The 17,256-nt window shown below is 39.1% G+C and overlaps 1 protein-coding gene across 1 annotated transcript in view; it reads right to left on the minus strand.

The window, feature by feature from the left end:
- Positions 1 to 17,256, minus strand: part of ak5 (adenylate kinase 5) — a 99,922-nt gene extending 82,666 nt beyond the window's left edge. The window contains exons 1-5 of the mRNA XM_042429036.1: positions 16,903 to 17,256; positions 15,256 to 15,442; positions 12,842 to 13,009; positions 9,795 to 9,967; positions 1,043 to 1,156 (exon numbers count right to left, since the gene is read on the minus strand). Coding sequence (XP_042284970.1) covers positions 1,043 to 1,156; positions 9,795 to 9,967; positions 12,842 to 13,009; positions 15,256 to 15,442; positions 16,903 to 16,962 — 702 coding nt within the window. The 5' untranslated portion in view covers positions 16,963 to 17,256. The remainder of the gene's footprint in view (positions 1 to 1,042; positions 1,157 to 9,794; positions 9,968 to 12,841; positions 13,010 to 15,255; positions 15,443 to 16,902) is intronic.

The following is a 17,256-nucleotide window of genomic DNA, read 5'->3' on the forward strand; positions in this document are numbered from 1 at the left end:
AGAGAAGCTTTCCACCTTTAGCAGATGATGCAGATGCACATACATCATTATGTACAGTGAAGCCCAAACATCCAAATGAAGGAACAAGAAGAAAAACAAATTTTTAACTGGAGGCAGACTTTAACTTGTCATATGCCCTGACAGTGACCTCTAGATGCTGGAGATGCAGTCTCTGATATCAAATATGCCAAACCCTCGGTAGTTTGACTCAAACCCCCCCAAGCAACCAACACTAGTATCCTCAGATCTCATCACTGATGCCATTGGAGATCATATCAAAGAGATAACAACTCCAGTGTATGACGCGCAGCAACTCATTTACATATTTGGCTTGTAGCAGGTGACTCGTTCAAAAGCTCTTTGTGAGTGTTGGACTCCATTTTTGCTGCATCTACGTCACAAAATAACCAAAGTGACTCTGAAACTTGTGTGGATGCCAAAACAAAACCTGTGGCTGTTTTTCACATCACTGTGTCTTTCCTCAACCTCTATTTAGGGGTGGTTTCACTCTTGGATCAATTGGAGAGGTTTTCTGTATATGAGGCGGTTTCCTATGAGTGTTTAGTGCATTTGGTGAAGTGTGAAAGTTGTTATCTAACTCGGGTGTTGTGGGTCCAGCACAAATTGGTGGTCAACTCTCATGTTGTCCCACATAGTCTGCACAAAATATGAAAGCCAACTGCTCCAAATGCTGTTGAACAACGTATTTGTCTAAATGACAGTAATTATGGCAGGAGGACAGGATGTTGTGGTAAGCAAACAAGATGGAGTGAAATTTGGTGTTAGGAAAGGTCAAAACTCTTTCAAACTCTGAAATACTCATATATGTAAGCAAGTAAATGAAAAGCAGCTCTCTATATTTGCAGCACTCAACGGTCTCCCTATTGATCCTGAGTTCTCACGTGTGAGAAACACGCGGTAATGATTGAAAATACAAACCTAAGTAGGGACTCAAGCATCTGGATCAAGTGTGAAACCTCCATCAGAAGCAATCTTCACCAATGGATTACTGCAGGTAAATTAAATCTTGATAGAAACTCACCTGGTCCTCAAAGGACAAGGCCTGTCCAACGTCACGAGGGAACCCGTCTATGACGATACCATTGGCCTCTGGGATCTTCATGATCTTCTGCTTGATCTCGGTTATTGTGGTCTCCTGGAAAACAAACATGAGCATGATTTATTTATTATCATCATTACTCGGTTACTACAGTTTGTGTGCAAATGTCAAAAGAGCAACAAGCAAGATTTCTATTCTCTGGTAAACAATTAGCATATCTGCAGGGAGTTGATTGTTGAGTTATTTGTTTTGATTAAAAAATCCAATTAGCCAGATGATGCGACGTACGCTTGCATACAATGACTGGTGTGACTGCAGCTACAAATTATAAAGTGAAAAAAGTTTAGAGTTGTAATTATAATTTGCTTTTTCCATCAAGAGAATGAAGGACGAGATTAGTTCTGTTGATGTAATTGCTATTCGCAGTAGAGATCCATCAAGGACATAAATTGGTTACAACCACTTGAACATTAATAATGAGAAGGTGATACAGAGCCATAAATAAGGTGAATGGAGAACTATGACAGCACAGCGAGGTTTCACAATACCATTGATCTATTTATCCAATTGTACTTTAATATTGTACTCTGAATGCAGCAAAACGACTGTCTTGAGGGCACTTGAGGCCGGAGAGTGCCAGCATCTTTCAGCATCACTTCCTCATGGCTGGAAGAGGTCAAAATGTTGGAATATATTTCTCCAGGCAGAATGCATCATATGATATGGCAGAGATACATGAGCAATGCTCCAATCTAAAAATAACATCTATGGCCGTGCCCAATGATGACTAACACAGACGTGTAATTTCCCTACACCCACAGAATGTGAGCAGTGGCCCGGCAGACCATGCAGATTAAACCTAATCTAGATTCTATCGAACAGATTAATTTATACATGTAAGATAGAATGAGAAAAGCTAATCTAAGAAAAGCCCCCTGATCCACTGCATGGCTCAATGTCGGGGGGAATGCCAGACCCTCAGGAATGCCAGACATCAAGCAGTTGTCTCTGACTCCCATAGAAACAATCCACCTACAACTCAATAACAACTAGAGAGAGTCATCAATAAAGCTGGGGTCCAAAACTCCCTCTTTCATTTATTTGTTATCATTTCATTTCATCATTTGCTATACGTCAGTAGTTTGCTCTAAGGCGAGCAGTATATTGAGGTTTCAGACATATGAATCATCATTTTGCGTCATCACTGACAGGTGTAGTGTCCCACAGTTGTAATTTTCATATCTATCAAATACGTTGCACTGTGGTATTGTCAGCAGAAAGAATACTGTGTACTTTTTTCATTCAGTTGGGGGAATTATTATGGGGGGGATTCCTTTCACACTTGTGGCTCACTCTTAATAACGTCGTGGACAGTAAGTTCAGTTCCAGAAGAAAGAAAACTAAGAAAACTTCACTCAAAATCCCATTGATTTTTGCAGTGACGTAAATAACTAAAAACCCGGCGTTGGAACATAATCTTTCTCAAGAGTATGTGTTGTTGTTCACTCACACTCACAAAAATTATTCTGAACACCTCTGGGACTAACAGCAATAATCGCTGAAGGTGGTAAGACAGCTAGTAAAAAATATCTAAGTCCTCGAGCTGATCATAATAATGTTTAATAAAGTTTAATGTTTAATAGAATAATACAGTTTGAATGTCTGCGGGTCCATGACAACTGAGAAAACTCCATCTGTTGATAGAGTTGTAATTACAATTTGCTTTTCCATTAAGAGCATGAAAGAGGAGATTAGTTCTGTTGATGTTACTGCCATTCCCAGTAGAGATCCATCAACGACATAAATTGGTTAAAACCACTTGAACATTAATGATGAGAAGTTGATCCAGAGCCATAAATAAGGCAAATGGAAAACTGTGACAGCATATCAGGGGATTCACAATACAATTGATCTGTTTATCCAATTGTACTTTAACATCTCTGAATGCAACAAAACGACTGAGTGATACAATCGAAAGCTCTAGAACAAGTGAGTGCTCCTTGGGTTGACATTGTTTTGTTTCCAAGATCAAGAATGCACTGTGTGTGATTTTTATAGTATGTTGTTGATGATCACAAAGGAAATGGAGGAGCCACTAACAGCAAAAAAAAAAAAAAAAAAATGCTTGTTGCTGATTGTGGTGATACAGCTTCTTGGAAGATCTTGGCTAACATAAAAATAACACATCACATTTTTGACCTGACAAAGAGCCGAGTGGCTTGGAGTACGTACAAAAATCTTGGGAAAACATTTTGCTTTCTCTTTGTGAAGTTTAACTGGCAGTGTGTTTGCAAAATCGCAGTTGGATTGCCATCTGTTTGTGCATGTACTGTATAATTTATTGTTATTACGAAAATGGTAAAGTACATTAACCATTAACTTCTGGTACTCTTACTGCTATGATGACAATTAGTATATAGAGAATACTACAGTATATACTATTAATATCTAGTATGGAACTGGTACACAGCTTTTGTTACATGGTGCTTTTCCTTAAAGGAAAAAAAGAAACAATAAGTAGACAAAAAATAGTGAGCAAGTGCTGAAACTCAAAAACAATATAATGGTTCTTTAGATGTTTTTTTTTAAAACATCACTGGATCTTTCTGAGCCCATTTTTACATAAATATCTCTCCACAGTGTAAGGATACAACAGCGAAAGTGCTACCGGTCTTTAATTTTAGACCAGACTGTCAGACATCCAAGAGTCTTTTATGAGAAGGCCTGCGGGATTTCCAAGGGAACAGAAGTTCAGAAATATTCTGACTCATATGACCTTGCAGTGCATTATAGACAAACAGCAAGTTTTTCAAGTTGATTTGGAAGCTGTCTGAGAGTCAGTGAATTGATACTGAATGCTTGCTGCATTTTTAATCATTTGCAATACTGGAAGGGCTTCACAGCTGAGCACAGTTCATTACTCGAGGCTATTAAAAAACTCAGAGATGACATTTTCCACCCTTCTTACAGAGGGAAATGTCTAACGTTTAGAAATACAGTACTAGTCAAAAGTTTGGGCACACCTTCCCATTCTCATGAATGAGAAAGTGTGTCCAAAGTTATGACTGGTACTGCATATATTTAAATGAATCTTTCCACATTTTGAGAAATATGCTTTTTAATTTTCTTGCTGAGAGTTAGATAGATATCTATTAATTTTATATGAAGCTAGAGTCAGCAGTCGCTTAGCTCAGCATAAAGACTGGAATCAGGGAGAAGCAGCTATCCTGGATCTGTCCAAACATAACATATATAATATAATATAATAATTCACCTAACAGCACCTCTAAAACTCACTAATAAACACTTCACATCTCTTTTGTTTAATCTCTACAAAAAATATAAGGCTGCAACCAACAAATGGAGCTTAGCGAAAGTTCAGTCAGGAAGACTATCTTTTACATGCCAGGCGTAGTTTTATTGCTCATACCGCTCCGTCATACTAATCTCTCACGCATGCTCACTCTATTTCCTAGCTGTTAATTCCCGTGGGCGTAATTTGAGTTTCAGTTGTCACCAGCTGATCACACATTTTCATTGTTAGCCTATCATCTGGTTGCTGTCTTCTTAAATAACTCTCTCTCTCTCTCTGCATTAGTCTGGCATGCAGCTGTTATGTGTGACCTTCCACCTCCCCATCTCCGCCTAGTCTCCGCAGGATCATCAGTCCCATCAGTCCCATCAGTCCCATCAGTCCCATCAGTCCCATCACTTCATCAGCCATCAGTCTCATCCTAAGTCATCAACCACCACCACCAGTGTCTGGACTCTATGGGGGGGGATCTATCTCGTGGCTGCTCAGGGATGATGTCTGAGTCCAAGCACCAAAGACTTATGACTATCATTTCTATTTGAATAATAACCATTATCTTTTCTCCATTCACTTGTCTCTCCTGATTGAACTATTTTCATCTGCCAATTATTTCCTTGAATAATCGTTTAGTCTCTAAAACATCAGAAAAACTGTGAAAAATGTTCATCCCAGTTTCCCAGACTCCAAAATAACATCATCAAATGTCTTGTTTTGTCTGATCGACAGTCAAAAACAAAAAGAGATTCAGTTTACCATCATTTACAGTAAAGAAGAAGCATCAAAGTGTCACATTTGAGAACCTGCAACCTGCAAGTGAAATTTGACATTGTGGCTTGAAAATGACTGAAATGAGTAATTGATTATTAAAATAAAGCCAATCAGTGAATTGACTAATTGTTGCAGCTGTAAAGGAGAGCGAGGTGACAAGTTGTGGTGTTATGGGGGATTTTTTGGCAGGTTATTTCTTGGCCAGGTGCAGTGACTTCAGATCAGGCTTCCGGTGTTTATGCTAAGCTATGCTAACTGTCTCCTGGCTGTAGCTTCGTATGTAGCAAACAGATATGAGAGGAGTATCAATATTCCTATCAAAAATGTCCAACTATTCCTGTTGTCTGCTTAATATACAATCAGTGTAAACACCTGCGTTTCTTGGATGGGCCTGTGATTGACTAACAATATTAATTACAAATTACAGCAGTTTCTTATTACTAATTACTTTTATAGGCAACTTTTTCAATTGATCATTGATGAAGCTATTTGTATCATAAAGTATAAAAGAATAACTTTGTAATGTTTACATAACTTCCTGCATCACTAAAGCTGTGAATCAGTAATATTGGTAAGACTTTATAATAGGGGATATTAACCTTAAGTAGGCATAATGCTCAACTAAAGCATGAATCATGAGCGTAATGCAGGATGCATCAAGTCACTAAGACTTTATGTGATTAGTTTACACTTAATAGTCAATTAATGAAAGTTAATTCACAGTTGCTTCATATATTAATTCAATCAATCAATCAATCGGTTTTTATTTATATAGTGCCAAATCACAACAAAAGTCATCTCAGGGCACTTTTCAGAGCAGGTCTAGACCGTACTCTTTAATTTACAGAAACCCAACAATTCCCCCATGAGCAAGCACTTGGTGACAGCGGTAAGGAAAAACTCCCCTTTAACGGGTAGAAACCTCAAGCAGAACCCGGCTCTTGGTGGTCGGCCATCTGCTTTGACCGGTTTGGTTGAGAGAGAGAAAGGAAGGGGAGGAGGTAGGGGGGGCAGTTTTTATATGCACAGTAACTGTGGGTATAAGATGATACAACGTGATCATGTACAATAAATCTGTCTAGTGTTGCTAGCTTGTAAACATGGCATAAAGACCATCGGGTCATGCAGCAACATGTACAGTAGATGTTTGCAAACCACTATCAGTTAGATAAAAGAAAAAAAAAACTGTTTCATAGAGGCTGATCAAATGCATGGGAATAAAATGCTCTTTAACATAACTAGAATTCAGCTAATTGTGTGGCATATCAATTAACCTAATGTATGACGTAACTGTGAATTAACATTCATTAATTGACTATTAAACATAAACTAATCACATAAGGTCACAGTGACTTATACATCATACATTCATTTATGCATTAAATCATCATGACTCATGCATTAGTTAAGCATTACATAAGTATATGAGTTGTTCCCTTAAGTTAAGTTACGTTAAGTTAAGTTAAGTTAAGTAAGTTAAGAGAGTTAAGTGTTAGTGTAATATTGTATGTAAATTCTGAAACAACTTGTACTGACACACAGTAATATGTCATTCAACACATAATGAAAAAATATTTATACAAGCAATGCTTCCATCAGGGCTCCTTCTCATATACCAGAAGCATTTTCCCTTCTTCCTCAAACCAGAAGCAGAAACAACATTATGAAACCAAATTCTTATCGGCTTTGCTGAAATAATCATGGCAGGAAATTAAATGCCTAACAGCCACAAGTCACTACATCATATCCAATATGTCTGCAGCTTGGCCTACTTTTCTGTTTATCTCTTTGGTTCCTGGACTGACAACTGGTAAATAGCCAGAGGGGAGATGCAGTGCCATGCCAGGCATGCGAGGAGGGGATGATAAATGATGAGGTAGGCAGTTATTGAAGATAATTCATGAGGGGACACCTGCTAAGAACTGAAACAGGCGGTGGCTTGGTGTCCAGCCTTGTATCTCGCTGCATCATCAGTGCAACACGGTGCCAGTGATGACAGAAATGACCACCTTCTCAGGTGTTTTCATCATGTCAGTCAAAATGTGTCCAGACAGCCAGAATCAGTCACTCATTCGCTGTTTTATACCAGTTCATATCTAAGATAAAACCCTGATAGATGCCTTCATCTGAGGATCTTCAGGGGAAGTGATTTTTAGGACAGGAGGTCCTTATGGCAACCAAACTGATTGATTGATTGATTGGTTGGTTGAATTTATTTGACAATTTCATTTTAAAAACACCAGCTCTGCTATGACATTGAGTGCTTACATAAAAGGAAAAGTCAGAATTACACAATAAAGCCCAGAGGCTTATTTCCATTATGGTCCCTTTGGGGATGGGGGGTTGTGCAGGGGAGGGGTCAAGATGGTGGATTTGACATGGCAAGAATGGCACAAAAACATTCATCAAAAACAATAATACATTAGACTCAGCAGGTTATTCACAGTATGACCAACATCAATCACTACGTCAGTGCTTTGTTGGACCATGCCAGGCCCTACTCGCCACTCAATTAATAAAACGAATTAAAAACTTAATATCAACATCACTTCACAGCCCCTTCAGCAGATTATATACAAGTCTGTCCATAATATTTAAAATAAATAAGCTACATCAGAAAACAAACCCAGAAAATAAAATCCTATTCTCAGCCATTATATCCTACTATGAATAACCTCGGAGCCAATTCTTAAGTGCCAGCTTGAAACCTCCTAAGCTGCTTATGATTTTAAGATTTCCTTTCAATCTCTTCCACAGACTTACTGCCATGAACAAAAAAGTTTCCTTCCTCAGGTTACTCTTAAACCTGAGAGGAACAAAGTCATTTGAACAGCCCCCAGTGGAATAGCTTTGAATATGCCTCACCTGGGTGAAATAATAAACTGATAACCAAAGTAGCATTAGTTACCTGCTATAGCCATGTATCTACACAAAGCCACGTGTGACGGTGTGTTATAAAACTGCACTAAAGCCAAAAGAGGGACCTGGTTGGATGGGTAGAAGAATGCATAAAATATGAGATTTTGGGTCTTTAAGCCAACAAGCTCAAATCCTGTATACTTTACATAAACACTGACATTTTACATTTTAAAGCATATAATAAAGTTTTTTTATTGAATTTCTTCCTTCTTGACAGCCTCTGGTTTCTTCTCGTTTTAGTAGACTATAAAAATGAACTATCAGCAGGGAGAAATTTCAGTCCATCACTGAGAAAATGTCCTGGTCTTTTTAGTTTGTCAAAGTAATCTCAGATACAAACATTTTGAAAAATGGAGCATAAAACTGGTTCAAGCAGAAGACTAAAGTCACAACCACTGGCTTGTTGTTCAGCTGCTTGGCTACCTGCTGACTAGTGACGTCCATCCCAACCTCCTCCTCATGTTCCAAAGTATTGTTGATTTAACTAAAATGAGCAGAGCAGAGTCTTTCCTTCCAAATCTAACTGTATAACAATTTGCTATTAATTGGCTATTTCCTGAAATAAATACTTTTGACTGGACTTGGCACTGCACTGTCTGTGTTTAAGAGTCAGATGCTGAAAAATATTACATTCATGCAGTGGTGGAAGAAGTATTCAGATCTTTACTTAAGTAAAAGTAGTGGTAGATCAAGGTACAAATACTTCATTACAAGTTATACAGTAGTCCTGCATTCAAAATTTTACGTGAGCACAGACGTATTAGCAGCCCAAAGTATCAAAAGTAAATATGTTGTAACTGGTTGAAGTGAAGCTAATTATAACTACTTCATATACTATCGGGTAGGTTATTCTAAATGCATCATAGTTTTTAAACTGATCATAAGTTTTGTTTGTGAAGCCTTGATCTTCAAAGTAACTAGTCACGACAGTTGTCAAATGAATGTAAAGGAGTAAAAAGTACAATATTTGTCACTGAAATGAAGTGGAGTAGCATTAAATGGAATTGATCAAGTAAAGTATCTCAGGTACGTAAATGCAGTACTTGCACTTTTCATGGTCTTTTTATGTGATATATATCTTGCTGTTTGCCAGCTTGGTGTCAGTAGTGTGGTGAAGTGGTCTAAGCAATGGATCACTAAATCAAGTCTTTGCAGGTTGTTTATGTTATACTTACAGACACAATTGACCTGAAACAAGTGGCAGTCTGGATAAAAGGAAAGCAATTGAAAAAATCATATGAATTTTAAAATAGTTGACAGCAACACATAGTTTATGTGGTTGGTAGTTAAAGGGCTTATACATGAAACATGAAAGTCTATTTGGTTATTTATATGATTGTGTTATGGTTTGGTTCTTCTTTTCTCCATGGATATGCGAAATATTCATTTTAATCAAGGAAACAATGTTAATTTCATGAAACTGGGAAGCGTAAGGGCGCAACCTTCTCGATCCAATGTCAGAATGAGCAAACAACCACGGGGGGTCTGTGCCCATTTTCTACTCAGGCGGAGTCATTATCTCGCAAAGAAGGATGCTAATAAGACGGATAAGCATCCCTCTCTCCAGCACGCTTGTGATATGGATACTGCTAATTAGTCCCTTGTTAAATGCACACTGTGATAATGACCTGAGAGTGACTGGACACACTCGGCGCTCATTCTTCCTCTTGTATTTTCCTCTGTTTCACAAACACACACCCCTCAACCCCCTCTGTTTCTCTGCTTCTTTACTACCTGTGGGGCCAGCTCTCCGTTGGTGATGATTTTAGCGATCAGGCTCCACTTTCTGTTGCTGGTGGCGTTGTGGATCATCTTCTTCCTCAGCAGCTCGCCCACGGACACGTACTGGAAGCCGTAGCGCTCTGCAATCTTCAGGCTCTGTGTTCCTTTGCCGCTGCCAGGGCCACCTAAGCACAGAGGGAGAGCTGTTGATGTTTTGGGGAGAGATTTTGTTGTGTGTGAGTGTGCAAATGTGTGTGTGTGTGAAATGTGTTTATGTGAGTGTGAAACATTATGTGTGTGGGTGTATTTGTGTAGGCGCATTTGTGTATTAGTGAGAGAAACCCAGAGAGATGTGAGACTTGGTGTGTGTGTTTGCACATGTGTGAGAGGGTGTTTGTGACTGTGTGTGTCTCTCTGCATGACTGTGTATTACTGATTATGGGTGTTTTGCAAGTGTATGCGGGGGAGAAGGGCTTGTGAAGTTGGGAGGGGGGGGGGGGGGCAAACGAGAGAAACAGGTATGTGTGAACCTCCAACATTTTTCTAACAAATCCTCTTTTTTAAAAAATATTCTGACGGACAAAAGGATTTGCAGAGGAGCGACAACAAGAGAAGACAGACAAACACTTCAACAGATTGCCAATCAGTAATTCATCCAAAAGTAAGAAGTGCAAAAGTTAAAACCATATAGACTGGAAACTGTGGAAGTAAATTACCCATCTGTATAACCCGATTATTAACCTACGTATATGTGTGCCTGAGTGCTGCTCTGCTGTTAAACTACTATGTTTCATTCAAGGATTTCAGAGATGCTACTGTTACCATAGAAATGTCAACTGCTCCAAAATTGCTGCGGGTTGATAGCCAGGCCAGAGTGAAGTGAAATTAGATGGAGAATAAGCTGTGTTGGTAATTTATTCCATCATGGTCTCACTGTCAGAAATGATGAATGAGGGATAAGGAGAGCAGTGTGCACCCAAGTGAAGAAAATCATGACAAATCAGCAATCGCTAATGTATTATTTGGTCAGATTTAGGGGGGAGGGCGGTGGTGTGAACTTCTCTCTCAATTTTTTGCTTCATTCTTCAACTACTTCTGTCATTTGTCGAATGTATACCTGAGTGCAACATCATGAGTGCCTCCAAGGAGAGATTGTCTGAAAGTGGGCACTATTATCCCCATTTGTACGACTCATTGTGTCACGCTCCTCTTTACGATAACAGACTTTTCAACACTGACTTCCTAACAGATATATTGTCGATACTTTTGTTTTTTTTCATATATGACCCACTTTGTTTGAAACCGAAACTTTTACAGTTAGGCCAAGATCAGGTTCATAGTTGCTTGGTGTGTGGAAAAACACAAAAAAAACAACAGCTGACATCTGTTGAATCTATTTCAGCTGATACATATCAGCAAAAAACTCCAAATAAACTGTTATCTGTTTGTATTTGGTACCACTGCCGAAAATGATGAGAAGGAAATTGAGGATGTCTCTCACAGAACATATTTCCCTTTTAAAGGAATAGTTCAAGCTTTTATGAAATAGGCTTCTTCGCTTGCCAAGAGTTAGAGAGTTAGCTTAGTATAAAGGTCTAAAGTTGAATATTCAATTATATTTAAAGCTGCTGGAACAGTAGGTGTTTTTTAACAAAAGTCAAGCTAGCTGTTTCCCCCAGCTCCCAGTCTTTATGCTAAGCTAAGCTAACAAGTGCCTTGCTGTATCTTAAAATTTAATGGACTGATATGAGTGGTATAAATCTCTAACTCTTGGCAAGACAGCTCATCCATGACAGGTCGACATCATAGCAACACTAAGCACAGGTGCAAGTAATAACATTAATGATTTATGTGTCACAGTAAGCATATGAGCCAGTATGCACACTACTAGTTTCACCGTAAAGCTGACCTAAATGCTAAGCAGCCAGGAAGAAAAGTCTTAAGATTGAACAAAATATTCTTGTGCCAGTGTAAATTAGAAAGAGATGTGGAGGAGGTTTTTATGTAATGACAGGGGGAAAGTTTTGTGCTAGAGAGAGGGGGAGGATCAGAAAGATGCTCTAATATGTATTTAAATGTGTACTTTTTCCTCACATCTGAGTATTTTGTAACTTTTGACCCCTCCACTACCTTTGACCCCTACACATCTCATGTGTGTCCGTCTGTCTGCAAACCTGACAGACAAAAAACATTTGCCACTCCCCTCCAAAGAGATGACAGCTGCTGCCATCCTGTTTTCCCTTTAAAATAGGGCACGATGTGCTCACAAAGACGTGATAGGAACTGGCTTTGTGCTGCGAGGACAAATAACTATCATCCACACTATAGACAGTGTGAACGTCCCACGTGCACACACCAAAAAGCAAAACATGCTCGGGCTTAACAGACAGTGAGATCGTTTTCTGGCTTTATCAAAAACCCCAAAGCTATCTTGAAGAGGGTTTATAAATAGCACTATTTTTCAGTCCAGCTCAAGCAGTGTCATTACTCTTATTGTGCAGCTGCCATGTTTAATTTATAAAATTAATGAATGTATTTGACAGGTTAATGGAGGCCCATCAAGCAAATCAGATTAGGAGAGGGCGTCTAACACAGTGAGTGACATGCAACAAGATCTACCCCGCTGATACTAATAGAAAGAGGCGGGGTTACGTTCAAAATACCAGGAAAAACACACTAGTAGTGTACACATGCTTTTGTAGATTCCCATCCAGGCCATGTATTTTTAGATCATCAGTGAGGCAAATATAAACGTCTACTTTGTATTTTTGTTGACCTTTTTATATAAATGGCTAAAGGGCTCATCTGAAGCTATAAAGGAACACTGGTTACAGTGCTTGTTTTTCTATTTTTACACATAAAAGGATCTAACTGTTGTCTCTTATCTAATGGAAAACATGAGTCAGCAGAAGTCTATATGAGTGCTTCAAATCAGAAAGATCAGATGAGGAAACAGTAAATAGATGGGCCTTTACATTTGCCTCATAGTTTCCTCATTCTTGTTTTGTGTGCATACTTTTATAGATTTAATATTAAATAATATTGTACTGGTCCTTTACCGATAACGAGGATGACTTTTGGTCGCGGTCTGGATGGATCAAACACCTCGTACTCCTCTATGAGCTCCGCCGTCTCCGACAGGTCTGAGTCACTCTCGATGGAAAACTGGCTGATGGGAGGGAGGCGGTCATAACGTCTGTAGGGGAAATTAGGACTGTCGGGCAACACTGTCACACACACACACACAAACACACACACACACAGACACACACAAAGTATAAATGAGAACCAATTTGTCGGCTTTTCAGTAAAATATCCATGAATGCCTCTTTTTACAATACACCGGGGGGAAAATTACAGCCTGAAGTTCATCAATAAACATCTCAATCATCATTTAATCATTCATGTTGTATGATTTTTGTCAGCAGTAATTTTGTATGTCAATTACTTTATAGGCACAGGTGTTGCTTTATTTCAACCCCGATCCAGTTTCGCAACAAAAACCATAAAAAGTCTGTTTTAACGATCAGACAGTAAATTAGAGATGAAAACGTTAGTGTGATGAATTCAAACAGAGATGAAGCTGCTTCATTCAGTTCGGTAATTATACTGCCGTCTCTGGCAGTGGAGCCACTGATTATGCAACTTTAACAACGATAACACATTTACTAAAGATAGAAATCATTGCTGCATGCTATTCCAGGGGAGCAGAACTGCTATAATTTATATGTAGCACCAAACATAATCTTTTTACACTGTATTATGAATTATACAACCGATGATGGTATTGATCATACAATTTTAGCAAAGACAATACATGTACCAGAGATGAAAATGAAGGGTTTGTTGAATCTGAACACACAGAAGGTTGCAAATTAGAACGAATGATGCCCCTCATGTGAATCTACAGGGTTACTTCTGCCCTTTTAACATGTCTAACACATAAATCAGTCAATCAGGCCAAACATAAGAATAAATTTAGGACGCCAGAGCAGAGATCCCTTCCGGCAAACATTTTGTTACATGACAGATTTGAACTGCAGGGCAGAGAAATCTCTATCCTTGATTAGGCTGCAGTTCCCAGTAGCTCAGTACCGCAGATGGTAAAGTTTATATCCTTCCCACAATATTAAGAAACCAATCTGGATTTCCCAACACATTTTTAATTAAGTCTCTGACTGCGAAGGCTACCGTTTTTATGAAAATGATCTCTTCACACCTGCTTCTACGTCCTGTTGTGTGGCATGACTTTTACGTCTGTAGGCTCCAAGATGCAAATTTTTTACTCTCACACACGTAACTCTGTTCCATTTTATTCCCATGGTAGTTCCTCTGTACATGTTTACACGCATCATCACACAATGCAAATGGAAAATGTCCTTTCCACATGGGAGTCGTATATTTGAGGTCCACTTTGCTTTGCAAATTCTAACAAAGTTTTGCATCTGTGGTACTTCCCGAATTGATTAGATGTGCTCGAAGCCACAGCTGGTATTGATAACTGATGATGAATAAGGAGCCTTTTAGTATTCACACTCACATCAATAATTTACTACGCACGTTCATCCGTCTTTTACTGAACTGTATAGCGACAGATTGACAACAAATCCCTAGGTCACTGAAGGCAGCACAGGCATGTTCAAGGCCGTAAATGCCGTCTTTGAACATGTTGTTTTCACCGGTTTTGATGCAACAGGAGTTACCTGAAAAATCTGTAGCTGGTGTTTTGGATGTTGTGTGTTTGTTTATTCTCTGGTTTCTCAACAATCGCCTCCGGCACTTTTTTGGGTGCTGAATCTATCCAAAGGTGTCAATGAACACACAGCTGTGCTTCATACCGGAGCTAAATAAAAAGATCCTCCTATCTCATCATGCTCTAAAAGCTTTTCTAGTATTTCAGAGAGTAGCACAACAGTTTTAACAATGTATCTACATCAGTCCTGCTGAAAGTACAGTACAAATGTCAACACCCCTTCCTGTTAAAACACTGTTTGAGCCTGACTGCGTAGGAGAGGAAGATATACTGCTGCCAGCATTCTTTGAAAGTAGGTAAGTGCCAAAAAATACAGTAGCACTGTAGTAGCTACAGTAGCAGTCAGCTTTTGTTTTGCCCCTAATTATAGAAGTTGCGAAAAAAAAACCAAACATGATGCAATAAAATACAGTGCCAAGGTGAAGAATTAGATGTGTTTTGGGGCTGCAACTAACAATTATTATTAATTGATTAATGTTAAATGTCAGAAAATAGATGACATACGTTTCAAGAGCCTAATGTGATGTCTTTTAAATGTCTTGTTTTGTTCTTAATTACAGTTCTGAACTTTAAGACATTGTATTTACTATAATATAAAACAAACTAAAGCAGCAAGTATTAACATTTAAGAGGCTGAAACTGCTCGATAATCAAAATTGCTCAACTGATCAACTTTGTGTCTCAGCTCTAATGTGTTTTCAATCAGCATTCACTTCTCACCATTTCTGAAGAGGGACCTGCGTGATTGGCCGCCGTTTAGAGGGGGAAGGGGCTTCTTCTCCTGGCCCACAAAGGTATCCCACCTCACCTTGTCTGGTCCTCCGAGCTCCCTGACTTTCTTCAGACAGCCCTCCAAGTAGTCGATGGGGTCATCGGGCCGATAGTACATCAAACCTGTCAGCAGGCTCTGGAGTAAACAACGGAGGAGGACATGAAGAGATGCGAAGGGGGAATAAGAAGCAGGGAGGAGATGTTTGCTCTGGCATCGCTACATCTTATGCTATAATGTATTCTTATGTGACAATGTGGCAGCGACGAACAGCCTGCCTTAATGAGGTGAAGTTTTCAAGTGCATATCTGGTTGCCTTGGCTGGGCTCCACCAGGGGAACAAAACATCTAATTTTGTCAAAAGCCCATGAAATTGAACTCAGCCTGGCGAGTAATCACAGAACCACGATGACCTGTTATGATTATATTGTCAGACAGAATAACCAGCAACTGTGATGAATGTGAGAACCGACCTAATGCCAAAACACAAGTCAAGTGTGTGTTTGTGCGACATTTGTCCTTCGACCATGAATGTTTTAAAACAATACCTTCCTCTGGGACTTCCCGCTTCATCTCCTTCACTCTCCTCACTAACAACTCCCACCACACACTGAAAACAATCTGTTTTCTTGCTTATTTAGTTGATTTATAATGAATACACTTTTATATGAGAAGCAGCTGTAAGCAGTAAAAATTACAGTGCAGTTATGATGATGATGATGATGATGATGTGTCACTTCACTGCTCAATGTAATTTAAACTGCCTGTAAATAAACAAGCAGTGATTGCTTGCATACATTAACTGCTCTGCACTTGGGATTAAGTCTAATTAAGTGGATGAGTCCATTTACTATCCACCAGAGGAAAATGAATAATATTTCATTATTATATTTCTGAAAGTTATCATACTAACTGTTTATGGTGCTTAATGACATTTTCTTAAGCTTCTATAATAGCCTATCACTTTAATATCCCCACGACATTCCTGTAGAGACTTAATTGATAGTTAATTTTAGTATGTTAACTATTCATATATCGCTAATATTTCTTTTCTTATGGGTTTCATATTATCACATTTTTGCTGCCATGATTATAATTGAATACTAATTTGGTTCTTTAACGTATCATAGGCATCTTATTTGCACCATGTCCAAGTGTTTAATCTACACTTTTGTAATAAAATGATACAGTTTCCAGCGGTGAATCCTACATAACGTAACATGACGTCAATTGAAAGCAAATTATGCAAAGAAATTGAGGGAAGTCTTTTGGGTTTAATTGCAGTTTGATGTAATTATGATTTCGGCGACATAATATCACAAAACATAATTTAAGGAAGCAGTTTGTAAAGAATCAGCAGGGTTTCCCTTCTCATTTAAACCACTGTTTTTAATCAAGAAGTATAGGCTTGATATCGCACCTCCATCAACCATAACAAGATGTACATATCACAAAGAAATCTTTACTTCTTTACCGTGACTCTGACATGCATTTTGCAAAGCATCGATGAGTAACATGAATTTTTGTGTAAAACAACACTGTCAGATCTGCACGCAGTCCGCTCATCACATCCCCACAAAGCGCACACCATCTCTCACCTCAAATAGTTGAGGTATCTCCCGCCGTGCGAGATACTCCTTGGCATCGCTGGTGTTCATCTTCTGTCGGATTTTCCTCTGAAATTACAACTTGTCCGGAGCGGTTTTTTCTTCAGGTGTCTCAGGCGCCGTAAGGTAATCTTTGGTTAACAACCGAGCTCCAGGCAGATTTCCCCTCAGCGCATTTTTTGCCTTGTGTGCGGACTTTACAACTGGATTCCTGCAGGCGATGCCACCGCGCCACCCTCCTCGGTGATGCGGATGCGTGGCTCGTCGGTCTTTCCCTCCTACAGCGTCCTGCTTCCAGCACGCACCATGTGTGTGCCTTGACGTTGGCACAGAGGTTGCGCGCTG

This window comes from Thunnus maccoyii, chromosome 12 (genome assembly GCF_910596095.1).
Source record: "Thunnus maccoyii chromosome 12, fThuMac1.1, whole genome shotgun sequence".
Taxonomy (NCBI): Eukaryota; Metazoa; Chordata; class Actinopteri; order Scombriformes; family Scombridae; genus Thunnus; species Thunnus maccoyii.